General features: G+C 41.3%; 1 protein-coding gene across 1 annotated transcript in view; it reads right to left on the bottom strand.

Moving 5' to 3' along the window:
• The window catches only part of MYO3B (myosin IIIB), a 498,102-nt gene that overhangs the window by 185,817 nt on the left and 284,345 nt on the right, over positions 1-27,940 (bottom strand). Inside the window, exons 24-25 of the mRNA XM_050751472.1 lie at positions 13,238-13,315; positions 9,919-10,124 (exon numbers count right to left, since the gene is read on the bottom strand). Of these exons, the coding sequence (XP_050607429.1) occupies positions 9,919-10,124; positions 13,238-13,315 (284 nt within the window). The remainder of the gene's footprint in view (positions 1-9,918; positions 10,125-13,237; positions 13,316-27,940) is intronic.

Raw genomic sequence — 27,940 nt, forward strand, 5'->3', positions numbered from 1 at the left:
AGATAGGAAAGTGATATGAACAGGAGACAGGGAAACACTAGGTAGAAGAGGGTGGTTCCCTGGCAAAGGTCCCACCCTCAAGTCTGGATACCCCTGGCCCTAAATAAGGACAGGTATTCCTGTTTTTGCACCCAAAAAGTTGCCTTTGGGCCCACTACATCACCTATTCTGTACCCATGCAAACCATGAACCCCAGGCTCCAGAGCAGATGAGGAGACAAGCAGACCATGGCAGAACAGCATGGCAGAGAAAGAGAGATAGAAGGAGCATCTGAAGGCCGAGAGGAGTTCTGCTAGGGGCAGTTGGAGAGGAGTCTGGCCACTGGACAGCCAAACTCCAGAGGAAGATCATCTTCCCATTCCATCCCCCTTCCAGCTCCCCATCCATCCCACTGAGAGCTACTTCCACCACTCAATAAAACCCCTGCATTCATCCTTCAAGTCCATGTATGACCTGATTCTTCTGGGACGTGGGACAAGAGCTCAGGATACAGAAAGCTATCACACTGGCCTACTGCCCCTGGGAAAAGGCAGAGGGTCCACTGAGCTGGTTAACCCTTAAGCCATCTGCAGACAGCAAAGCTGAAAGAGTGCACTGTAACATGCCCACTCGGGCTTTGGGAGTTGCAGACACCCCACCCATAGACACTACTTGGGGAGTGGGGCTGGAACCCAAAGCACTTGCCCCAGTTCCTGCACTTGTCCATCCACATGCTCCCCCTCCCACAGGTGATTTGAGCAGTGGTGACTGAACAGATGAGCCACACCCTTGTTGCATATCCTGTGAGGGGGGTCAGGGAACTCTCCTGTTTCAAAAGGAATGTGTAGGACAATCAAAGTCAACCTCCCAGGGAAAAGCAAGAATGCTGTGTAAATAAATCTGTCTCAGGGCAAGATTTATGGTCAAGGTTGTTCTGACCTAAGGGCAGGATTTCTGGTAAGTAGATGCTCTTGCAGAAGAAACAGTAGATGAAATAAAAATCTTAGAGGCATTACTGGAACTGGGGTTAATCGAAAGTCAACATGGCAGGTTAATGTCCAAGATGGAATTGCTTTGGCCTCCTCACTTTGCTTAGCTAAAGGCTTTAGACTTTATGCTACAGACAACGAAGAAGAGGCACCGAAGTTTATTCCTGAGAGTGACATGATCATCTTGATATTGTTATAAACATAAATCTGGTGGCAGTATAAAGGATCATGTAAGGTAAACAGAGACTAGAGTTAGCAAGGCACAAAGTGTAAGCAAAAATTCAGCTGAAAGATTAAGATTAGTATTCTGAAAGTATGGCAGGAAATAGTCAAAAGAAGAGAATAAGCTGGATGTGGTGGCTCACACCTGTAATCCTAGCACTTTGGAGTCCAAGGTGGGAGGATAGATAGCTTGAGCACAGGAGTTTGAGACCAGCTTAGGCAACATAATGAGATCTTGTCTCTACAAAAAAATTTTAAAATTAGCCAGGCATGGTGGTTTGCACATGTCCTCTCGGGTTGTTTGTAGGCTGAGGCAGAAGAATTGCTTGAGCTCTGGAGTTCAAAGCTGCAGTGAACCATGATCATGCCACTGCACTCCAGCCTAGGCAATGGAGCAAGGTCCTATCTCAAACAAACAAAACACAAATAGAGGCCAGAAGAAGAGACCCTGAGAAAGGGAAGTGACATAATGACATCCAGCACTTCTAGGCTGGGTCCTAGGTGGGACAAGAATATCATGGGTGAGAAAGTCAGAGAACTGTGTCAAATGCAAGAAGATGAATTCAAACTGGGCCAGAATAGACCGGGTTTTCTCTGATCCCTTAGTGAAGTGGAGATGGAAACTTTTAAATAACCCGCAGTATGCTATGTGAAGTCATATTTGAACAAAACAAACAAGATAACCATCCTTAAGTGAAAATGATAGTAACTATACATATTTAGTTCTTATTCCAAAGTTAACATTCAGTTATTGTCAACAAAATTTTTGTTCCTACAAAATTCTAAATTAAAGGGCTCCTATAGGTAGGTAGATACCTGGGCTAAGGTGAACCTTTCTGAACTGTTGTCATTTATTCTAGGACACAGAATAGTTACAACTAAGGGTAATGGATGCCTATTGTTTTAGCCTACCCATCCCTCTCTCTCCTTCCTTTAACAGAGTCCTTTAGGCCATGGTTCAAGTGGGACTGACCCCATCCCTGGCAGTTGACCCAAGACCCTGCCAATCATATCCCTGGGCACAGTAATTGGTTCAAGGGGGGCATGTGATCCAGACTCAGACAATCAGAGAGTTCCTTGCATAAGAACTTGTAGAAACTCTCTTGTTGCTAAGCCTACAGAATGCTTTCTATAGGAGCATCCAGGGACCATTTTTGCCAACATGTAAGGAGAGCTAACCTGGCTCCTTATCAGAAACTCAAAAGAGGGAAAAAGAAAACTGATACAAGGAAAAAGACGCTGGCTTGGTAAAACTGTTTGATTGCCTGGATCCGGACCTGTCTTTGAACTTCCTAGTTTTATAAGCCAATGTATCATTCCCTTTTAATTGTTGCTTCAACTAGTTTGAGTTTAAGTTACTTGTTATTGAGAGGTTCCTGACTAACATACCAAGTAACCAGCCTGCTTTCACAGAACGGTGCTTTCATAAAATGTATGTATGCTGTGTTAGGAAGCTCCAAGTGGTTTTTGTTCTGGAGTATGAGCTGAGAGGTGGGGAGATGCGAAAGAAGAAGCTGGAAAAGGAAAGAGTCTTCCTTGTCCTATTAAGCTTATCTCTTTGGATTTCGGGAAAAAAATCATTTTTTGTTATAGAGAGAAGGGGGGCAAATTTGTTTAAAGTTAGCCTTTCAATGTATTAACCTCTAATAATAGCATTATCAAACTGGGTTAGAGCCTTATTTTAAATCAACTTTTTTTAGATTTCTTACCTTTTATTGATAAAGAGCTACTATGATTTACCCAAAATCTTACATTCTGTCAGTCTAGGTTGTACATTACAGTACAAGTAAAACTTAACCTCAGCAAAGCCAGTTCTAGATATCTGTCATATATTTCTTTTTTTTTTGTTTGTTTGTTTTTTTGGTTTTTTTTGAGACGGAGTCTCGCTCTGTTGCCCGGGCTGGAGTACAGTGGCCGGATCTCAGCTCACTGCAAGCTCCGCCTCCCGGGTTCACGCCATTCTCCTACCTCAGCCTCCCGAGTAGCTGGGACTACAGGCGCCTGCCACCTCGCCCGGCTAGTTTTTTGTATTTTTTAGTAGAGACGGGGTTTCACCATGTTAGCCAGGATGGTCTCCATCTCCTGACCTCGTGATCCGCCCGTCTCAGCCTCCCAAAGTGCTGGGATTACAGGCTTGAGCCACCGCGCCCGGCTCTGTCATATATTTCAAAGAGCAAGGATCAAAGGGTAAGTCAAGGGATGAAAAAAGAAAATAGTGATGAAAAAGAAGTGGTAAGAGTTTGATTCAACTCAACAAATATTTATTAAACACTGAATTTGTGCCAGGCACTGCATTGGACAATACAGACATAAAGTGAGCTGAAGGTCAGGCATGGTGGCTCACGCCTATAATCGCAGCAGTTTGTGAGGCCGAGGCAGGTAGACTGCTTGAGCTCAGGAGTTCAAAACCAGCCTGGGCAACATGGTGAGACCCCATTGCTACTAAAAATACAAAAAATAAGCCAGGCGTGGTGGTGCACGCCTGTGGCCCAGCTACTTGGGAGGCTAAGGTGGGAGGATTGCTTGAACCTGGGGGTAGAGGTTGCAGTGAGCCAACATTGTGCCACTGCATTCCAGCCTGGGTGACAGAGTGAGACCCTCTGTGTGTGTGTGTGTGTGTGTGTGTGTGTGTGTGTGTGTATATATATATAGAGAGAGAGAGAGAGAGAGAGAGAGCTGAAAAATATCCCTGCCTCCCAGCGGGTTAAGGTTGTGATGAGAGGTAGATAATTGCTCTACAATGTAGTAAGTGCTACCAAAGAAGCTTATCAAAAGAGATCCTAACCCAGCCTGGTGAAGTCAAGGAGGGTATCACAGAAAAGTTCATGCCTGGTCAAAGGCCTAAGGAATGAGCAGGAGTTAGCTTGGCTAAGACAACAGACTGAGGGCTTAGAGAAGGGAGATTTAGTCGACATAGCCTGAGCAAAGCACAAAAGACTAGAACAGACTGGGGTGGTTAGGGAACACCAAGTAACTCAGTTTTGGCTAGAGCGTGATCTGAGATGTGGGAAATGAAAGAAGAGACTAGGAAAGTAAGCAGGGGCCAAATCAGGTGGACTCCCCTACACCAGGCCAGAGCACTGCAGCTCACCCCATAGGGGCCTGGATGGTCATTTTAATTAAGGAAACAATATGCTCAGATAGGAATTTTACAAATTCTATTCTACTCTCTCTTTGGAGAATGAAATAGGCAGGAAGTCCACTTAGAAAACTGGCAAGAGGGTGAGCAAAAAAGTTTTAAAAGGTCCAGAAAAGATATAGAGAAAAGAACAGAGAGTCCAGAAATAACCCCTTAAATTTATGGTCCAGTGATTTTCTTTCTTTCTTTTTTTTTTTTCTGAGACGGAGTCTCGCTCTGTCGCCCAGGCTGTAGTGCAGTGGCCGGATCTCAGCTCACTGCAAGCTCTGCCTCCCGGGTTCAAGCCATTCTCCTGCCTCAGCCTCCCAAGTAGCTGGGACTATAGACGCCCGCCACCTCGCCCGGCTAGTTTTTTGTATTTTTTAGTAGAGACGGGGTTTTACCGTGTTAGCCAGGATAGTCTCGATCTCCTGACCTCGTGATCCGCCCGTCTCGGCCTCCCAAAGTGCTGGAATTACAGGCTTGAGACACAGCGCCTGGCCGGTCCAGTGATTTTCGACAAGAATCCAAGGACAATTTAATGGAGGGAAATAACAGTATTTTTGACAGAATGGTGCTGAAACTGCTGGATATCCACATACAAAAGAATGAAGTTAGACTTCTACTTCACACCATACAAAAAATTAAATCCAAATGGACCATAGATCTAAAACATAAGAGCTAAAACTACAAAACTCCTAGAATAATAATAGGAGTAAACTTTTGTCACATTGAATTAGGTGATAGCTTCTTAGATAGAATACTAAAAGTATGAGCAACAAAAGAAAACATACATAAATTGAACTTCATCAAAATTTTAAAATTTTGTGCTCCAAAGCACACCATCAAGAAGACAACCCAGGCCAGGCGCGGTGGGTCACTCCTGTAATCCTAGCACTTTGGGAGGCCGAGGTGGGTGGATGACATGAGGTCAGGTGGTCAGGAGTTCGAGACCAGCCTGGCCAACATGGTGAAACCCCATCTCTACTAAAAATACAAAAATTAGCAGGGCATGGTGGCAGATGCCTGTAATCCCAGCTACTCCAGAGGCTGAGGCATGAGACTGCTTGAACCCGGGAGGCGGAGGTTGGGTGAGCCAAGACTATGCCAGTGCACTTGAGCCTGGGTGACAGAGCGAGACTCCATCTCAAAAAAAAAAAAAAAATAGAAGACGACAACCCATAGAGTGAGAAAAAAAAAAAAAAAAAAAAAGAAGACAACCCATAGAGTGAGAAAATATCAAAGTGACCAGTAGCTCATTTAAAAAAAAGAGAAAGAGAAAATATTTGCAAATTATATGATAAGGGACCAATATTTGGAATACATGAACATCAACAACATAAAGTGGGCAAAGGATTTGAATAAACATTTCTCCAAAGAAGATATACACATAACCAAGGAACACAGAAAAGCTGCTCAACATCGTTAGTCATTAGAGAAACACAAATCAAAACTACAATGAGATGCCACTTCACATCAACTAGAATGACTAAAATAAAAAAGACAAAATAATAAATGTCGAGGAGGATGTGGAAAAATTGGGACTCTCATAACACTGGTGATGGTAATTTAAATTGTGCAGCCACTTGGAACAGAGGGTTGCCATATGACCAAGAAACGTTACTCATAGGTATATACCCAAAAGAAGTGAAAACATATGCCCACATTAAAAGTTATACATGAATATTCATAGCAGCATTATTCATGACAGCCAAAAAGTGGAAACAATGCAAAAGTTCATCCGCTGATAAATGAGGAAGCAAAATGTGATATATTCATACAATGGGATATTATTCACCTATAAAAAAAATAAAATACTGGTACATAGTACCAGTATTTATTTCATCCAACACTGAAAACATGCTAAGTGAAAGAAGCCAGACACAAAAGGCCATGTTGTATGATTCCATTTACATGAAATGTCAATAATAGGCAAATCCATACAGATGGAAGTTAGATTATCCCCCTTGGTTGCCTAAGTCTGCTGGGATTGAGGAGAAAGGGGAGAATGGCTAATGAGTTTGGAGTTTCTTTTTAGGTAATGAAATGTTCTATGATAAGATGGTGGTGATGTTTATACAACTCTGTGACTAAAAAGCATTGAATCGTATACTTTCTTTTTCTTTTTTTTTTTGAGAGGGAGTTTCACTCTTGTTGCTCAGGCTGGAGGGCAATGGTACGATCTCGGTTCTTGGCAACCTTCGCCTCCTGGGTTCAAGCGATTCTCCCGCCTCAGCCTCCGGAGTAGCTGGGATGTACCACCACAGTACAGGCATGTACCACCACACCCAGCTAATTTTGTATTTTTAGTGGAGACGGGGTTTCTCCATGTTGGTCAGGCTGGTCTCGAACGCCCAACCTCAGGTGATCTGCCCACCTTGGTCTCCCAAAATGCTGGGATAACAGGTGTGAACCACTGTGCGTGGCCGAATTGTATACTTCCAAAAGATGACTTTTATCATACATGAATTATATCTAAATTGAGCTGTTAATAATAATAACAAAAGGCCTGGACTAAAGCTATGGAAGAAGGGATGAGAGATTCCCAAGGGGACGTTTTTGAGAAACTTTAGCAGGTGGTCAGCTGGAGGACCTGGTGATGGATTATTTAAAGAAAGTGAGAAGTCAAAGGTGATTCCTAGTTTCTGGAAGAGAGAGAGTAGAAGAATAGAAAGGAGAATGAGATGAAAGAGATACCAAGGCACCATGGTTCTCCACGCCATCATGATGAGAAGAAATGGAAGATGCCAATGAAAGAGAAAAGGGAAGAGTTTCATTTTGTTCAATGGTTAACAACTGTTATGAATCACAGCCTGGTAGATGCAGGTCTCTCATCCAGTGAGCTCGATTGGGAAGGCAAAAATCCCTAGAAGACTTAGAAACTAAGTAAGCCCCGGGCATCTGCAAGTAATCCTTGAAAATCTTTAGAATGTGGGCTTTGTATATTCCTGCCTTCTTGTCCTGCAGGTGAGGAAACATCTTTTAAAGAATGTTGGGTTACTTTCCAGATGTTATATACCAGAGGAGACTAGAATTCAGGTCTCTTTACTAAACTGCATTATTTACTATAATACCTTCATAAATAAACAATTAGACTTAGCCCTATTCTTTATTTTTTTGAGACAAAGTCTCACCCTGTCGCCCAGGCTGGAGTGCAGTGGCGCAATCCTGGCTCACTGCAAACCCTGCTTCCTGGGTTCAAGTGATTCTCCTGTCTCAGCCTCCTGAGTAGCTGGGATTACTGGCATGCAACACAGCCAGCTAATTTTTGTATTTTTAGTAGAGATGGGGTTTCACCATGTTGGCCAGGCTGGTCTCAAACTCCTAACCTCAGGTGATCTGCCTGCTTTGGCCTCCCAAAGTGCTGGGATTACAGGTGTGAGCCACCGTGCTCAGCCTGACTCGGCCCTATTTTTTAGACATTTGTCAGAACACATCCCAATACATGCAGTTATGTGTTTGCCCGCTGTAGACCTTCTGAGAGACTGCATCGGAATCCATTGACCACAAAAACAATAAATGCTTAGATTGCTTTTCTATGATGTCCCTCAACAGTAAGGCTCCAGCATTTCCAGGTGGCCTCTTTCATGCCTAGTCAAGAACATAAAGACTTACAATTCACCTGGTCCTATTGATGAGAGGATGTTGGGGACACCCTCTTCCTCAAAGGCTGTATGAGTAGGAGATAAGGAAGGGCACTTCCAAATCATTTTGCCAGAAAGCTCAAAGAGAATAGGGGAAAGAAAGTATCTGAGGTTTGGCCAAGCCTGCAGACTTGGGTCATCTGGGGACTGGGGAAGTCTTTCCCCTTTCTGGAACCCAACAACATGATCCCAAGACCACCACCAGGTGTACACTTGGGGTTTCAGTCCTGAATGCTGGAAAATACAAAAGTATAGAGTAACATTAAATGAGTTTTTATCTTTTATTTACCTCCATTTAATAAACCTTGAATGGCTCTGTTTCCTGTCTTTGATTGTCCTGTCTGCATATTTCCTGCTGAGAGTTTACAAAACAGCACTCTTGAACAGGAAGATAAGAAGTGTACCTATTTGTCGAATAACATCAAGGGAGAAAACTGCTAACTCATCTATTTTGTTAAGTTGTTCAAAAGGATCAAAATACCAATTAACTTGCTGGCTCAGAAATCTTTGATATCCTCAGATTTACTGGCATTTTGAAACTCCTGTTCATACTTGCCTAATGACTTTCTGATTATGAACAAAGAAGTGCCAATCTGTTCAGCATTTGACCTGTTTTCTTAAATATTTTTATGTATTCAAACATTGTTACAAAAAATACTTGACTAGTCAAATTCATGTGCTAAATTTTTTTTTCTTGTTTCACCTCCAAATTTAAGAGGAAAAATGAAGCTCAAAAACATGTAAAAAAAAAAAAAAAAAAAAAAAGCCATTTTGTTCTTATTTTAATTTAAAAGCTCTCATTGCAAGGAACTTTCTCTTTGTTTTTTTGTTTTTGTTTTTTTTTGTTTTTGTTTTTTTGGCCTTATCTTTTCCATGGAATTTAGCAGAGTTTGGGAGACTTGATAAAGCAAGCTACCTTATTTAGGACCCATCCTCTCCTGAGAAAAAGTTGGAAAAAATGACCTTGGGCACATGTTTCAGAGTGGAGGTAAAAAGACACTAACTGATGGCTTAAGGAGTGAGGCAGATTCTACAATGTATTTTTTTTTCTTGATTGCCTTGTCTTTGTCAGGCATACAATGGATTTCAATATTCCTCTCCAGGCATCCTCAGACAGCAGTGCTTCTCAGAGGGGTTTTTTTTTTTGTTATTGTTTTCCTTATTTCTTCACAGAAAATTCTACTTGTAATCACATTCATACATAATGTCTATGGCAGTTGTTCAGAAAAGAGCAGCATTTCATTCTTAGACAAAGGCACTTCTGGGTTAAGAAAGTGCCATGCAATTTATTTCAATAAATATTGATTGACTGCACTGAACTGAAGAGATTAAAAGCATGGATACTGAAACCAGACTGCCTGGGTTCAAATCCTGGCTCTACATTGACCAGCATGAGACCATGGGAAAATCACTTACTTTCTTTTGATACCCAAGTTTTCTCACCTTTACATTTTGTAAAATGGGGATAATAATAGAGTCTAGCTTATAGGGTTGTTCTATGGATCAAATGAAATACATTTTAAATAGTGCCCTAAAATGTCCTGTACTCTTAGGATACTTTAGGTGCTATATAAGTGTTAATTATTATATTATATCATGCCAGAACCTGGAAGAAGAACTGGTGCTTGGGTGCATTCCAATCCACCAGAATCTGGGCCCACTTATGGAGGGATACTTTCATCATAACAACAAAATACCTGGAGAACTTGAGACCTAAGGATTTATAACATATAAATGTATATGGACATTTAAAATAATGTGATCAGAAGGAAGCTTAACGTGACTGCTGGATCACTGCAGTTTAGTTGAAGCACAATAAAAATTCAACAAAGAACTAAATGGTAGCTGGCAACTAGCCAATTACATATTTGGAGGAGAGTGGGCAGGAGGAACAATCTTAGGACACAGGGATGGCCAGAGTAGAGCTACATTTACAAGAATGCATTCCCAAAGGTGATGGTCTGACCTTTTCACAAATTCTTCAAAGAGGATGCGGTGGGAATAGCCCTGGCGGCGGATGCTGACTGTCTCCAGAATCCCTGTGGAGCGGAGCTGGGCCAGCACCCTCTCTCTCGAGAACTGCAGGGCCTCTCGGTCATCATTGGGTTTAATGCAGCGCACAAAGTGGGGCTGTCCAACCACCATTTTGGAGAGCAGGTCCATCAGAGAATACTACCAGGGAGAAAAATGCACAAGGAACGAGGTTACCACCAATGCAATGGATAATTACAACACGGGCCTGCAGAAGCCTCTAGAGCAGTTTGAGGCTTACAGACCTTTGCGAGGCAGAACATGAAATCAGCAATAGGAGATAATAATATAAGTCCTGCTTATAGCCATCTGCAGATTCAAAAACATTCTTTAAACATCACCTAGTGCCAAGCAATATCCCGTATGGCAGAAACTTAGCTAAGAACATGCTCTAGGCTATCCTGTAATTCCATTGCCAGAACTAGAATGCTTGTCGCTGGTATTCCCAGGTGACGTTCCACAATCTGTATCTGTAATTTAAAATGTCCAGCGTTTGAGGAAGGGGCAAATTGCTTCTTCAGCCTAAGATCCACCAGATAGTCTAAGCAAATCCTACTGATACGATTGGTAATAAGGTAGTGGGACAGAAAAGAAAAATACAAAAACAAAGCAAAGAAAATAAGAGAAGTATTCAAAATGAAGATTATGGTGACTATCAACTAACATATACCAAGCAGCTGGTACAGGGCTCTCATAGCAAGAGGGGAGGAAGGACATGGAAAATCAGAGGGGCGCTTGTGAAGGGGGCGGCCTCAGTTGTTTCTGAGGGCATCCACTGCTGGAGCTCTTCTGGGCATACCTTCAGGGGCTATTATAAGTCAAAGGAAATCAGTTCCATTATTTCATAGTCACTGCTCCTACAGATCAAAATTGGTGTTACCTAGCTTACCAAGGTAACTTGTTTTTCAGGGTTAGCATTTGTGAACTGGTATTTTGAGAACACCAAACTGGTTGTTATGGGTATATTTCTGAAAAACCATAAGCCAGAGGCTTTTCTGCTGATAGGGGGGCCCTAAGATCTTGAGAATCATTTCACAGAGTAAATAGAGCCACTAAATCCAGTGGGAAAATACACACAGACACCAAGGGTTACCAGGAGGATGATACGGTTTGGATGTGTGTTTCCTCCAAATCTCATTTGAAATGTGACCTCCAATGTTGGAGATGGGCCCAGTGGGAGGTGTTTGGGTCATGTGGGCAGATGCCTCATGAGTGGGAGGTGTTTGGGTTATGGGGGCAGATTCTTCATGAATGGCTTGGTGCTGTCCACATGGCAATGAGTGAGTTCTTACTCTATTACTTCATGCAAAATCTGGTTGTTTAAAAGAGTATGGGATCCCCCCTCTGTCTTGTTCCCTCTCCATTCCTCCCTCTCTTGCCATGTAACATGCCTGCTCCATGAGTAAAACCTCACCAGAAGCCAAGTAGATGCTGGCGCCACACTTGTATAGCCTGAAGAACCGTGAGCCAAATAAACCTCTTTTCTTTATAAATTTTCCAGTCTTGGCTGGGCGCGGTGGCTCATGCCTGTAATCCTAGCACTTTGGGAAGCTGACATGGGCGGATCACCTAAGGTTAGGAGTTCAAGACCAGCCTGGCCAACATGGCAAAACCCTGTCTCTAATAAAAATACAAAAAAAAAAAATTTGCTAGGCTTGGTGGCACGTGCCTGTAGTCCCAGCTATATGGGAGGCTGAGGCAGGAGAATCACTTAAACCCAGGAGGTGGAGGTTGCAGTGAGACAAGATTGCGCCACTGCACTCCAGCCTGGGCAACAGATTGAGACTCTGGCTCAAAAAAAATATATATATTATCCAGTCTCAGGTATTCCTTCATAGCAACATAAAATGGACTAACAGATGAGGATAGAGCCACTAATGGGTATAGGACCAGGTATGTCTCAATATAAGAAATAAGCAGCAATTAGAAATAACCAAACATCAGAATGATGAGGCAGGGGCCCACCTGCCACAGATGCTATAGCATGACTTACTACATGATGGAGTATGGGATTCAAAGGTCTGGGGCCCCTGCAATTCATACCCTGAGCCCAATTCTAACCCACCTCTGAAGCACAGTTGGCTAGGCTGGACTTCTGCACTTTAGATCCTTGCACCTGCTAGCTTTCCATGGAGCCTTCTATCCAGAGTGCTGGCTCCCAAGTCCTGCCCTTCAGCCTGCCTGGCTCTTCTGGCTTCCCACCCACCTGACCTCTCATCCCTGCCAAGCCCTTTCCTCTGCCAACCCCACCTTACTACCTCATTCCGCTGCCCCTGAGATCAGCTCTAAATTTGATCTAACAGCATTTCTTTTTTTTTCTTTTTGCGACGGAGTCTCACTCTGTCACCCATGCTGGAGTACAATGGTGCAATCTCAGCTCACTGCAACCTCTACCTCCCAGGTTCAAGCAATTCTCCTGCCTCAGCCTCCCAAGTAGCTGGAATTACAGGCATCTGCCACCACACCTGACTAATTTTTGCATTTTTAGTAGAGATGGAGTTTCACCATGTTGGCCAGGTTGGTCTCAAACTCTTGACCTCGGGTGATTCGCCTGCCTCAGCCTCCCAAAGTGCTGGGATTACAGGTGTGAGTCACTGTGCTTGGCCTAACAGCATTTCTACTGTGAAACTATCTGGATCTCAGCTTCCAGTGGTACGTGATCTCTAAAGGCCTTCCAACTCTAATGCTTTGTAATTTGAAGACAAACAAATCTGTGCAAATTGCTGCAAGATTCTATGTGTCTTGTCTTTGCTATATAATGTGCATTTAACAGAGCCCTTCTAGAGACCGTGTTTTTACCCAAAGGAGGCATTTAACTAGATGAAGTATTAGAAATAGGGATGGCAGAAATGGGAAATAATAGGGCTCAGACAAGTATATTTTACAATGGGTCAATTTAATCTAGGAAAATGAAATCAATGCTAAGACAGATTCTCTTAGTATCTGAACTTAATAAGCCAACTTCTGGAACTTTATTAACTACTTTACTATTCAGTATGCTAGAAAAGTGGCTGCCTCCAGTAACTTTAAGACCAAGAAGCAGCTTGAATGCTGACAGAATCAGTCATTTAATGGGCAGGAGGATTGTGTGCCCAGTGCTCTCTTCCCGCCCTGCTTCCAGCACTTCCCCAACCCGATGTTTCTTGACTCTGTGCTTTGCCCTTGTTTCACTGACTCTACCTGGGCATCTCATAAGAAAGCTTGGATAGTCCTTTTTGGAAGTAGGCAGAATACAGATCAAGAAGACTCCATACCCGGAAGTAAGAAGCCATGGTTTGCCTCTTCATGTTGGTGGTTTCTTCCGGATGCCGTATCACCTCCAGAGTGTCCACCTGGAAGCAAGATGGAGGCAAGTGGTTTGGGGATCCAGGCACTTACCTCATGCTCCATGTCTTCCAAAATCTGAAAGCCTGTTTGGCCGAATATCTGAGGGGCCATGGTATTTAGTACACAATAGTGTCCTACTGTGGGGAGAATTTTTCAAAACATAGAAACAAAGAATACGCATTGTTCTACTCATTTGACAATACCTCACTCTGTAAAATACCATATGGTCTCAGTGTAAACCTGTGTTATTTCGATACTTCTCCATCTTCTAATGAACCCCCGTTAAATTGTCTAGTAAGGTCACATGAGACCAAACTACTGCCTACAAGGAAACTTGGCAAAGGGCCATGAGGCCAAATGATTATAAAGACATGATGGCCCCAAAGGCCAGGTTGTACCACAGGGAATTAGGCCAGCACCAGTTGCCTTCCATGTCATCAGACTCTGATGCTGCAACACTCCTCCTACCTCCCACAGTTCCCATGTGCTCACTGCAGATAGGAGCTCAGGCACCAAATCACTCGGAAACCCAATGGAATGAACCTGTTCTCAATATCTATCCCAACTACCTGGGCTGACTGGAAGGAATTTATTGATAAAAACAATTGTAGGGACCGACTGCAAGCAGCCTGCGTTCCATTATTATAATGCAACGACAAAAACTCTGCTTTCGTTTACAGAGTGCATGAGTGGCATTTAGCACTGGCCTTGCCATGGCAGCTTCCCATCTGCTCTGAACAGGTGGCAAGGGTATAAAGCAGAAATGTTTGAAATGGAAGACACTGCTGTCAGCATGTGGGTTAGGCGAGGTGGACTGCCATCCAGGCAGCCACCTTCCCATGGGATAAGGATGTCTGCAGGCTTGTTCAATGAAAGTGAAAAATTGGTGCTAAAAGGGATGGGAGTTAGGAGGGGTGAATAAAGAGGCTCGCCTAAAGGAGTATGTGGGAGACTGTGTGTAAAAGGGAAGGAAATGCTTCAATTGGGATGGGTCAAGAAAATAGGTTTATTTAAGAAGGAGAGAAAACATGGTGCTAAGTTTTCAAAACCTAGAAAAGCAACCTAAACAGTGAGCAGGTCTATGACCTGAGTGAAGACATCAGAGACAGTGCAGCTTTATTTTAATGGGCTGCACAGCAGATGCCATCAGTCCATTCACATGCAGCTGAAACAATGATACAACTGCCTGTAGGTTTGACATTTTAATTTTTTCTTTTTCTTTTTCTTTTTTTTTTTTTTTTTGTGAGATAGAGTCTTGCTCTGTTGCCCAGGCTGGAGTGCAGTGGTGGGATCTCTGCTCACCGCAACCTCGCCTCCCGGGTTCATGCCATTCTCCTGCCTCAGCCTCCTGAGTAGCTTGGGACTACAGGCACCTGCCACAGCACCCAGTTAATTTTTTGTATTTTTGGTATAGATGGGGTTTCACCGTGTTAGCCAGGATGGTCTTGATCTCCTGACCTTGTGATCCACCCGCCTTGGTCTCAAACTCCCGTCCTCAGGTGATCCACCTGCCTCGGCCTCTCAAAGTGCTGGGATTGCAGGAGTGAGCCACCTCGCCCGGCCTCAACCCTTCTTTTTATTAAGAGATCCTCCCTGAAGAAGCACCTCTAGCTTTGAACCTGCTTTTCCTCCTTCATTTCCCTCCCTTTTTATTCAAATTAACTAGTGAGCACCAGGCCCCCCAGGCAGCTGAAAAGCTCATTTATATTTTTCTACTGGTAGATGTTTATGGATTGATTTATTACCCTCCCTCAGAACTTATAACAGACCCTTGGCATTTGAGAATTTAACAGTTTAGTGACCAAAAAATCCTTGATGTGTATTAATTCAGCTGAAACACAATTTAAAAGGAATACTCTTGTAAGAAAATTTCCCATGTATCCCATAATCTGCACAAATAAAATATAAATAAATCAAAGGAATAATCTGTATTGTTTTCAAGATCAGCACCGGTTCCCTCCAGCAAATTGGAAAAATTTGCAGAGTTAAGCACCAATTTGTACTCCAAAAGTTATAAGGCTACATGGTCAGAAGGTAGCTCCCAGCTAGTGACAGCCCCGTCTAACTGCACAGCATCTGTGTTTCAACAGAACTTTAAATTCTATCCTTGCAATCACATACAGAGTGATGTTTGGAAATAAAGTAAAAACCTATTCTTTGATATATACAACCTGGAAATGCTAATGCTTATCTGTAATTCACCACCTACATACTTAGTACTGTGTTTGACAGAATAGGTGATATGTTATTGGGGTATTTTCTAATATAAGAATTTAGAAAGGTCTTTGGTTGTCGAGGGGTCTCTTGTATATTTGCATAGTCATAAGGTTCTCCTGAACTTGGAATGGATCTAAAAGAGAGAATTTCTGACAAGGAATAAACCAGAAGTTGCTTCTCTCAACCCTTTAAACTAGACCTCTCTCTGAATCAGGCCTCCCGTGGAACTCCAAAGCCAGCCCCTAAAGTCCAAACCAAAAGGGCTGAGAAGGCTGTTGTGTAGCCTAAGAGATTTTCTTCCTGAGCTAATTTCATTAATACAATAGTGGTAGCATCATTTAATTTTTTAACCAAAAATGCTTTTAGAAACAATCTGGAAAGTGGATTCTATTAGGGCATCATCTAGCAAATAGTTCTTCCCCAAAGTGGGGATTTAAAAAGAAGAAATCCTCTCCAAAGTATTTATGTTTTTACCTTAGGAGAAAAAGAGACCAGAAAAGCTTTCCTAGGCTGAGTGATTGCTATTGACACACCTGGTTGAAATTCTTGCTAGCTGTGTGGCCACGCACCTGTTATACTCATGTGCCATAGAAATAGGACATTTCAGTCAATGGTAAACTGTATATGCTACAGTAGTACCATAGATTATAATGGAGCTGAAAAATTCCCATTGCCTAGTAATGTTGTAGACATCATAATGTCATAGTGCACTTCATTTCTCATGTGTTTGTGGTGATTTGGTGTAAACAAACCTGTGCTGCCAATTATATCAAAGTAGAGCATGTACAATAATGTACAGTACACTGGATAATAATAAACAACTATGTTACTGGTTTACATATTTACAATACCAGTAATCATTATTTTAGCCAGGTGTGGTGGTTCATGCCTGTAATCCCAGAACTTTGGGAGGCTGAGGTGGGCGGACCACTTGAGGTCAGGAGTTCGAGACCAGTCTGACCAATGAAGTGAAACCCTATCTCTACTTAAATATAAAAATTAGCCAGGCATGGTAGTGGGCACCTGTAGTCCTAGCTATTCAGGAGGCTGAGGTAGGATAACTACTTGAACCCAGGAGGCGGAGGTTGTAGTGAGCTGCGATCATGCCACTGTACTCCAGCCTGGATGACAAAGCGAGATTCTGTCTCAAAAAAAAAAAAAAAAAAAAAAAAAAATCATTATTTTAGGGTGTACTCCATCTACTTACATTAAAAACAAAACAAAAAACGTTAACCATGGAACAGCCTCAGGCAGGTCCTTTAGGAGGTATTCAAGAAGAAGGCATTGCTATCATAGGAGATGATGACACTATGCGTGTTATTGCCCTAAAGACCTTCCAGTTCGACAAGATGTGGGGTTAGTAGAAGAAAGTGATATTGATGATCCTGACCGTGTGTAGGCCTAGGCTAACGTATGTGTTTGTGTCTTTGTTTTTCACAAAAAAAGTTTTAAAAGTAAAAGTAAAAAAGTTTTAAATAGAAGTTTATAGAATAAAGATATAAAGAAAGATTTTTGTACAGTTGTACAATGTGTTTGTGTTTTAAGCTAAGTGTTATTATAAAAAAAGAGTGAAAAAGTCTTTTAGACAGACTTGTCCCAAACCATTCTTTGTTTTGCAGGCTTTTTAAGTTCATAAAATAAAAAAGTTAAAGTAAACTAAGGTTAATTTATTATTGAAGAAAATGCATTTTAAAATAAATTTAGTATAGCCTAAGTGTATGTTATTTATAAAGTCTACAGGAGTGTACACTAATGTCTCAGGCCTTCATATTCACTCGCCACACACTCCGAGTGACTTCCAGTCCTGTAAGCTCCATTCATGGTAAGTGCACTACGCAGGTGTGCCATTTTTAATCCTTTGTACCACATTTTTACTGTACCTTTTCTATGTTTAGATACAAAAATACTTACCACTGTGTTATACTGCCTACAGTATTCAGTACAGCAAACTGCTGCACAGGTTTGTAGTCTTGGAGCGATAGGCTATAGCTTATAGCCTAGGTGCATACTAAGCTATGCCATCTAGGTTTGTGTAAGCACGCTCTATGACTGAACGACGACAAAAATCACCTAATGATGTAGTCCTCAGAATATATCACCATTATTAAGTGACTGATGACTGTATTTAACTTTTAAAAGCCTCTGTTTTCCTCATTAATAAAATTGGTTAGTCAAAATTGCTGCCTTGCACACATATAACAAATAACATTAGCTCTCCTTCCATCATTACCGTGATTGGTTTAGTTTTAGTGTAGTGATAAATATCAAGGATGCAAAGTGCGTTCAGTGGCAGAAGGAGAGTTCTGCTACCACACAACTCAGCAAGGAGATCTTTATATTTATTGGTAAGGAAAATAGTTCCAGTGAAACTGTTGGGGTACAGAAACATATACCCCAAAATATGGTACTTTGACATGTTGAACTAAAGAAGAGTCAAGGTCTCTCTGATACCCCCAACCCCCATCTCTTAATCCTCTGTCTCTCCCATAGCCCAGGATGAAGCTGTTCTCTAAATTCCTTTATCTGCCTAAAGTCTAGAGCCACCAAAGAAAACAATTATCTGTGATCCCTTCCCTGAGTTTTTCATTAACTAAACTCATATCACAGGAAGAAAGGCTGCAGTCTGTCAACACAACTGAACAGACTTGTCCCAAACCATTGTTTGTTTTGCAGACCTAACAGACTTTGTCCCAGGCCATTGTATGTTTTTCAAGGCCATTAAATTCCCCTAAAATCATTTACCATACCCCTAAAATCATCCACGCTTCTCCATCTCCCTCTCCCTTAAGAAGGGTATATAACCATCTGTGTACCATGTGTCTGATAGGTAATCATTCTGTGATTCTCCCCTATTCTCGTTAACACATCTGTATTCTTTTTCTCCTATTAATCTGCCTCTTGTCAGTTTATTTTTAGCAAACTTTCAGAGAGTGAGGAAGTTTTCCCTTGGTCCCTATAAGACCAATATCAAAATGATCAATAGAAGCCATATTCTGGACAAAACCATTGTCTGTCTAATCCAGTATGCTTTCCTCCTATAACACAGACTTACACAACAATGTAAGTCAGCTGGAGCTGAGCAAGCGTGCTTTCTGTCCACAATGATAAACGTCCTGCTTGGTTCCTTGTGAATGGTTAGCCTTCAGAGTGGTCACGAATAAGTTTTACAAATTGTGTTACAGTCCCCAAGCCACAGCAGTTGAGCAAGCTTCTATATACATATGGGCTCCACACATGGAATTTTAAATGATTATCAAAACTTGAATAATATAGTATATATTGAGTGTTTCCTATCTGAAATCACTGTACTAAACACTTCCTATGTTATGTCACTAAATTCTCAAAATGACCTACGAAGTAAATAACATTATTCTTCCTATTCTACATATGAGGAAGTTAAGACTAACGTATTTTAGGTAAAATTCCCAGAGTCCTACAGCCAGTAGACGGCCATGCCTATATCTGAACCCACTTTGATTCCTAAACCATATTTCTTAAACATTATATACTGCCACTGAAACCACCTTTGCAAAAATTATAACTGAGACAATTATTACATTGAAAGAGACCTGACATAACTGACTCCATCTTGCTTCTAACCTCCAAGCTGTCCTTGTTCATTCCTGGGTGTAGGCTGAACTAACTTTAGGAGGAACTTAGTTTATAGTTCAGCTTTGAAACAAAGACAACAACAGCTCTTTCCCAAACAAATCCCCTTCCTGCCTGGGGACTAGACTGCCTTTGCAGGACTAACAAATTAGCCACAAGATTAGAAATCATGGTTTAGAAGTCATGCAGCTGGAGGCTGCCAGATTCTACATTTTTCCAAATTGCTCCCGGGGACAGCATCAGTATTGTAAGGCCTAAGATCAGTGCTTGAGATATTTATAGACCCTACACTCGATGGACCAGCTGGCACCATCCAGATCCATAAACTGGCTCATCTGGTCTTGTGGTCCCAACCCAGGAATTGACTCAGTGCAAGAGGACAGTTTCGACTCCCTATGATTTCATCTCTGACCTGACCAATCAGAACTCCTAATGCACTGTCCCCCCTACCCACAGAATTATGCTTAAAAATTCAGATCCCCAAAATCTCTCATTTTAGTAATAAAAGACTCTGGTCTCCCACACAACTGGCTCTATGTGAATTATTCTTTCTGTATTGCAATTCCTGTCTTGATCAGTCGGCTCTGTCTAGGCAGCAGGCAAGGTGAGCCCGTTGGGTGGTTACAAATTTGGAGGCTGGTCTGGGATTGCCTTTGTAGCTACCTGCCCATGGTTCGGTAGCCCCTCTCCTTTGATGGATCCAGAGGCCAGCCCAAGCAGCCACCTAGTTCTCTTGGATTAGAGGATGACTCTGACACTGTCTCTACTGGCAGGTCAGTGCCAGCCCAATGTTCGTGAATTTAATTGCAATAGAGAAATAGTCCTGGGGAGACATTTCATAACTGCAGCCCCACGGTAGGACGTCTGTCTGTAGCTCCTCCACAGGGTGTCTGTAACTGGAGTCGTACTGCGGGGTGTGTCTCTCTGTCTGTAGCAAAATCATGGAGTGTCTGTAGCTGTAGCCCCATTATGAGGTGTCTGATTTGGTGAGTATTCTAGGAGCTGCCAACACCTCCTCCCTTCTGCTGATAGTTTTGGCTCCTTCAAAGTCTCAGTTGGCCCTACCTAATGAGTAGGAAGAGTCTTGGTTCCGGAGATTTCTTCTCAATCAGGAAGATTTGGGGGAGATTTCTCAGATGGGGAATAGGAGGTTAGTTTGGAAGGAATACTCTTGGAATTCTTGGCAAGGGATCTTGATTTGAAAGGCCTTCTGTCCATCTTGTCTTTGTTGTGTGTGTTTGTATGTGTGGAAGGGATCTCTGAAGAAACTGCTGACCGAAGTCCAGCAGGCCTAACTTGAAGAACCCTCTGTAAGTGTAATCACATTCGGTGAGCCCTGAAGAAAGCTCAACAGGCCTGACTCTGTGATTCTCCACTCTTCGTCTTGCCAAGAGACCACTCATCGAATTCCTGGTTGGAGGTCATCCCTCCCCACCTTAAGTGGATCAAAGATGACAGAGACCAGCGGGAGAAAGTTTGAGCCTTGTTAGGTCAATTTTGGGTGTGGAATGAGGCGACTAGTGTCTGTTTTGTTACGTGTATTTTGCTTTGGCTGGGATGGAAAACGTTAATTCGGTTCCTCATGCAGCCCATTGGGTGGCATCTTGCAAAACTAGAAAGCTTTTGCCTATGGTTCCATAAAACAGAAAGTGGCCATTTTCTTTTGTAATGGGTCCCCACAGCTTGGTGCCGTGAGCGGGGTCATCAAAAGCTGCTCTGTTCTTCTGAAAGTTGCAGAGAAAGGGAACCCAGAAACCTGGTACCGGGTATGCTGGCAAAAAGGGTAAGAATTTCTTACCAGCCAGGTTTCTGGTCAGTTGGTCGGTTGGTCAGTCTGTCTGTCTCTCTCTCTTTCATGTGTGTGTGTGTGTGAATGGTAAACATGACTGTCTCTTCTGCAAAGGTTTGATTAATAGAAAAAAAGGATTTGTGAGACTAGTCTTATTAGGATGCCGCAAATCTGGTGTACTTTGTGCTAAGAATTTGTCTTTCTGTAATGGAGAGGCAGTGTCACAGGACAGAACACAGGCTTTGAACCCCTAAATGCCTACTTTTCAAGCCAGCCTGGCAGGCTTGTCAGTTACAAACTTTGCTGCAGGCCCCTGAAACCAATACTGGATGAAGCTTCTCTCTCATGTTGTTTTATGTCCTTAAAATCTTAACCTTGTGACCATGTGGGGATACTTTAGTCTCTGCCATCCAGAGGACAAGCATTTTGGGGTTCATGTCATAGCTAGCCCTAAAAATTATCTTAAGCAGTTTAAAGCCTTTGTAAGCTCAAAATTGGCTACTCTAGGCCTCTTTTGGGAAGAACAATAGAAACTGCTTAATGTTGTAGCTTCATAGCTAAGGCTTTGTTTTTTGACAATGGCAGCCTAGGTTCAATTCTTGGCTTAGGAAATCAGTCCTTTCTGCTTTGTAATTTGTGAAACTTTTTGCCATTTATTCTTTTCCCCCAGGGACTGCTTCTGATTTCCTAATTTTTTATTTCTCTGAATTACCTTTGGGTAGATTCTAAATCTTGTAAATAAACTGTTTACTGTCTCTTTGAGACACCTTATGCATCCATGGTCAAGTTATAACCTTAGTTAAAACTTATTAATTTCACTGGGAGGTTACCTGTGGTAGAATTCAAAAGTCAAAAATATTGGCTTTCCTGACTGGAGTCTGGAATGAGATTTTAAAAGTTTTTTAAAAAACAAAAGAGCTCTACTGTTAAAATCAGCTTAATTAAAATGGATATCCAAGCTATACATATTTAAAAGGCCTTTATCTTTTTCCTCTTCTTGAATTGCTTTTTTCTGAAACAGGTTTTTCTTCTCAGTTGACGGAATTATTTTTCTCCATTTTGTCTGCTTCCCGCTCCTGATGCCCACATGAGAGAATCTAAGAATTTCAAACAGCCTGGACTCCTGGGAAAAAACAGAGGTGGCACCACAGACCCCATTCTGGAAAAAACCTATTTTCCTCATGGAACCCCAGGAATTGAAAGTGGATAAATATCTCTCAAAATCTAAGGCTGTGTTTGGTTTTTCACTGTGTTACCTGACCTTTTTTTTGAGTTTTGGGGGCATCAGAAATTACTTTACATTATGGGAAAGCCTTTAGCCTTGGTGTATAGCAACTTTAAGGGATATTGGCTGTTATGGAGGAATACTTGGCTCTTTGCGTGCTTGGATTAGAGAAGCATGCTTGGTCACCTGGAAAGTATGCAAACATCCCCCTCTTCCACTGAGAGATGAGACTCCCGTGGGGATGGGCTGATTACAAAATGGGCTGATCGGCTTTGGGTTGCCTTGTAATAAAATGCACAGTAAAAGTATTGCACTGTCTTCTTCCATAGTATTTCCCTCTTTTGGGGGATCCAGGATGTGATATAAAAATGGGACCCTTCGGCCGGGCGCAGTGGCTCACGCCTGTAATCCCAGCACTTTGGGAGGCCGAGGCAGGTGGATCACGAGGTCAGGATATCGAGACCATTCTGGCCAACACGGTGAAACCCTGTCTCCATGAAAAATACAAAAAACAAAATCAGCCGTGCATGGTGGTGAGTGCCTGTGGTCCCAGCTACTCGGGAGGCTGAGGCGGGAGAATGGCTTGAACCTGGGAGGTGGAGCTTACAGTGAGCCCAGACTGTGCCACTGCACTCCAGCCTGGGCGACAGAGCAAGACTCCGTTTCAAAAAAAAAAAAAAAAAAAGGGACCCTTAATGTTGGTGATCTGTTTCTGCCTTCCAGCTGTGCCTGCTTATTAGGCCCTGGAAACAGCAAGCTTTCCTGACCCTATTCCTCCAAGGGCTCCACCCTGAAGCCAATAATCCAATTATTGACAAACGAAAATCTTGACAACTACTGGATCTTCTTCTCTCTGTATATTTATATCTGTTTGTGTGATGTTTATATATGAAAGAGCTCTGAACAACTGGGGGCAAAATAAGGGCTTAAATAAAATATTTTGTCAGAAAAATAGAAACTTCAATGCCGTTTTGTTCATGTGACTTTAGTAATCTTTCAGAAATAAAGACAACTTTAAAGATTATTGGTAAAATAAAAATGTCTTCAAAATTTAGACATTTGATCAAGACATTTGGTCTAAATTAGGTCAGATATTAGGTTTGCTAAATGCTTTAAGGTAATAAACTGCTTCTTTGACTTTTGAAAACTGTTTGACTTACCTACTTTGGAGCCATTAGGTTCTAGATAAGGCCTGGGGACATGTGGCATAAGCCACACCCCCTGACTGTACTAGGAAGAATCAGACCTTATTTGCACTTCTGTCTGGTGTCCTAGGCTCCACAGCCAGTATATATTAAAATCATTTACCTATCAGACTTTTCACAAGAAATGAAAGATTCTAAAAGTTAACAGTATAACACATACTTGAGTCCACTGGAAAAAGAGTTTTACATGCAAGGTTGCAAGGTATAGAAGGAAAGTAGAATGTGGTTTTGGTGGGAAATTATAAGAAGGCATGGGAATATGGTTTTTGTTAAAGGGAACGTAATTTTGTCTAGTTCAGAGGGTTTTAAAGAATGTCTTAACCTAAAAGAGTAAAGGGTCAAAACTGAAGTTTAAGCAAGTTGGAAAGGTTTGTGAAGGGTTGATCTTGTAAAGGAAGTTCTGTGAAAAGAAGCAAGTTGGCTAAGAGTTGAGGGGAACTGTTTTGTAATTTTCTGTATATCAAACAGTAAAATAAAAGCACATTGATGTGGAGCCAGAATCTGGTCCTATGTGTCTGAGTAACAGGGTTTTCTTTTTTAAAAAATTGATCTGTTTAACAGAAAATTGTAAAGAGTTAGTTATAAGAAGTTTATGAGAATCTTACCTTATAGTCAAACTAATTAAAACTACATAAATTTATAAAATTGTATTAAAAATTAGCTTTAGCATTAAAGATGCCCTAAAGCAAACACGAAACTTGTTTTTCTCTTTTGAAAAAGATTTTTATGTAATATTAAGAGCAATTAAAACAAATCTTGTTTGCCTTTTGAATAAACTACAAAAAAAAAGGGAGGGGAGAGAGAAGAGACAGATTCAGTTGACCTCATGCTGTCTTCATCGGATATTATTGTCTAGAAAGCTGAGTCTCCTCTCTATCAGAGTAAAGGTTTTTTCCTTTTTAAAATTTCTGGGTTATCATTTTGGCTATATGAATGACTTATGGTGACCTGGGATTCTATTTAGTGATATCCAGTGTTGTAGACCTTCGATATTTGACAAACTTTCCAAAGTCAAATTATAAAGTATGTCTTTTTCTGACCTAATTAATCTTTTAGATATTAGGTCCCCTAAAGTGCAAAAATGATGTATTTGCCTTATTTTACATAAAAATCACACAGGAAACATTGTCAACTATGAAATGATGTTTGGCTTTCTTTGGGCTGTATTTTTATAAATATGTTATTTGTATGTGTTCAAAAATTATAGGAAGCTTCTATAATTCTGACATAACTTAATGTATATTAAGCCTTTAATTATTATGTAAAATTGTTGCATGCCACAGAAGTAATCAAAATTCCTAGTCAATTGTAGCTTTAATAGTGGCTGCCTAAGACTTTTGTCATCCACAGACAAACTGTCTTGTTTTGATCCTTTCCAGTAGGCAGTTTATAATCAGATATAGGGCTCTGATGGGTTCTCTTGAATGTAGGTCTCTGATAACTTTAGATATTGTGTTATTGGAATAGAGGAAACAAAACAAACTTCTAGGACTCATGGAGAGCTGATGTGATAAACATTGCTAATCCTTTTGTTTTTCAGAGTCAAGAAAACTTTTTCTTTTGAGCTATTTAGAACATTTAGCAATTGAGTAAAGTATACTCCCATGAATGAAATTTGGAGCATGTTGCTTTCTCTCCACCTGATTCCTCCAGAATTTAGAAACTATTTGTGAGTATTCTCAATTTATGGCAGTCTAGTTTTTTGCATAAGTGCAATAAGAATCTCTTTTTTTTTGTAACAGGACACAATTGGAGAAATTGGTTATTTTACCAAGGCTTTGACTGGAATGGCATGCTTTCTTTAAATAATCAAAGTTGACTTATAGAGCCAATAAAGGGAAAGCTGGCCTCATGCCTTGTCTACACATTCCCTGTACAGGGTTCCTGACCTGTACTAAATAAAGAATGTTACTTTCTGACAGGCCCAGGAGCACCAAGTTATCTTAGGACCTTCAGAGGAGGAAAATTCACTCAACTCATACAGGTATGTGCAGATATAGATAAATCTGTAACTGGGCTTCAAGGCTTTAAAAGTACAATCTGAGATTCTCTATAGAACAAAGTTTCAGCAAAGCCAATTTTAAAAGAGCCTATATGGCAAATAATTATTCCTACTGGACTTTATGCAAATAATCAAGCCAAGCGTAATAGGACTAAAATTTATTTTGCAAGTAAATTCGGCCTACTATGATTTATCTTTAATAAAATTGGGGACTAGTGAGAGAAAAATTATACTTCCAAAAAAAAAAAAAAAACAACTATAGCACACTTGTTAGTTGTTCTCGAGTTTTTATTACTTTCTGCAATGTGGATTAAATCCTAAATTATCTGTGGGCTACAAGTCCCCAAACTAATGCTTTCAAATCTTTACTTTTAAAACTTGGAATTGCACTGCTTATCCCAGAACACATTATTTACCTTATAGTATGCTGTTCTATAAATGCTGCATTAAAACTATAGATGAGAACACTAACACCCTTGTCATGTAAGCCTTGAAACCCCAACCAGGCGCCTATAAGTACGTGCAGACAGCTGCAAAGCAGTTCTACTCCTCTTACCTTGGGGTCAGTACCTAACCCCACCATGCCCCCTGTTCAGCAGGAAGATGTTAGAGTGGTCTTCATCCTTTTTCCATCTTCATAGAATAAGGTGTTACAAAACCCAAAGGAAGGGACTGAAACTACCTTTGCAAAAATTGTAACTGAGACAATTATTACAGTGAAAGAGATCTAATGTAACTGACTCCATCTTGCTTCTAACCTCCAAGCTGTCCTTGTTCATTCCTGGGTGTAGGAGGAACTTAGTTCGTAGTTTAGCTTTGAAACAAAGACAATAACAGCCCTTTCCCAAAATAAATCCCCTTCCTACCTGGGGACTAGACTGCCTTTGCAAGACTAACAAATTAGCCACAAGATTAGAAATTATGGTACAGGACTCAAGCAGCTGGAGGCTGCAAGACTCTAAAACTCCCCAAATTGCTCCTGGGGACAGCATCAGTATTGTAAGGCTGAAGATCAGTGCTTGAGATATTTACAGACCCTGCACTTGATGGACCAGTTGGCACCACCCAGATCCATAAACTGGCTCATCTGGTCTTATAGCCCCAACCCAGAAACTGACTCAGTGCCAGAGGACAGCTTCAACTCCCTATGATTTCATCTCTGACCTCACCAATCAGAACTCCCGATTCACTTGCCCCCTACCTACCAAACTATCCTTCAAAACTCCAATCCTTGAATACTTGAGGAGACTGATTTGAGTAATAATAAAACCCTGGTCTCCTCACAGCCAGAATTGTGTGAATTACTCTTTCTCTATTGTAATTCCCATCTTGATCAACTGGTTCTGTCTAGGCAATAGGCAAAGTGAACCCACTGGGTGGTTATACCACCCAATGTGGTTTGATATAACTTACAAAATAAAAGTCTGAAAGCATGGTATCAGTAAAAAGATTTGCCTCATTTGTCAACTAAATCTACTCTTAGACAAAGATACAGACTCCAAAGAATCCCATAACCCTCTAGATTTTGGCAATAAATGAAAACTGAAGAATTTCCTCCTGTTCTTAGTAAGTGCTCACTATTTGCAACCTGAAGCCTCAGAAGTGCTCATATTTATTATCTTCTTGACAAAGCCTCTTCAGAAGAATTTTTATTGCTATCAAGTGATGTATCTATCCCTTAAGAAGAAGAAAAAAACCCTACAGCACCACTGATCTCAAACATCTTTAGAGTACTGAGTAGAAAGCAAGACACACTGAAAACTGGCTCTGTCAGTGCCGCTCCATGTGTTGAAGCTGACAGAGTTAAGGACATGCTATCCCCAAATATATGGGACTTTGGCATTTAAACAGCAGAGGCAGGAAGGCCACTCTCAGCTTCCCTCAGCTCTTCTCTGAAGCAGGCCAGAATACCTAGGAAGGTCACTCTCTGCTATTTTCCCTCTCTCCTCCCCGAAGACCCTCATGTGACAGATGTCCTGACCTGAGGTAAGGAATACCCAGAGGTAAGGAATGTCACATAGGGACACCAAGAAGAATCTGAGCAAACAGACCTTGCTAAGTAAGCCCCAGTTTATTACCACTAAATCACACCCTTTTGTTTTTCAGTCATAACTCTGCACAACTGACCATAAAAATACACAGATTTCCCTGTTCCTTTGGGTCTTCATATCTGATGGCTCTCATGTCATCTAAAACTTATATTAAATAAAATTTATGCTTTTCTCTCATTAATCTGTTTTTTGTTATAAGAGGTCTCAGCCATAAACCTTTTGATGGGTGAGGAAACAATATTACTTTTCCGCCACACTTATACAGCCCAGCTTTATCTAGGGCCACTTCTGTAATTTTACCTTGGATAAGTCAGATAGTAACTGGAGTTGGTTTTGTTTCATTTTTTATTGCTATTCTTGCACTTCATATTTTTGATGCCTTAATGATTAGAATTTTCAATTCATTTTCTAAGTGAAAACAAATCTTTAGTCATTTTCATCAGACCCATACACATTATTATTTTAATGATGTAAATATATGCCACACACTAGAAGGCACACTTTTCACGTGGGCAGGGTCTGAGCCATGTAG

The sequence above is a fragment of the Macaca thibetana genome, chromosome 12 (genome assembly GCF_024542745.1).
Source record: "Macaca thibetana thibetana isolate TM-01 chromosome 12, ASM2454274v1, whole genome shotgun sequence".
NCBI lineage: Eukaryota > Metazoa > Chordata > Mammalia > Primates > Cercopithecidae > Macaca > Macaca thibetana.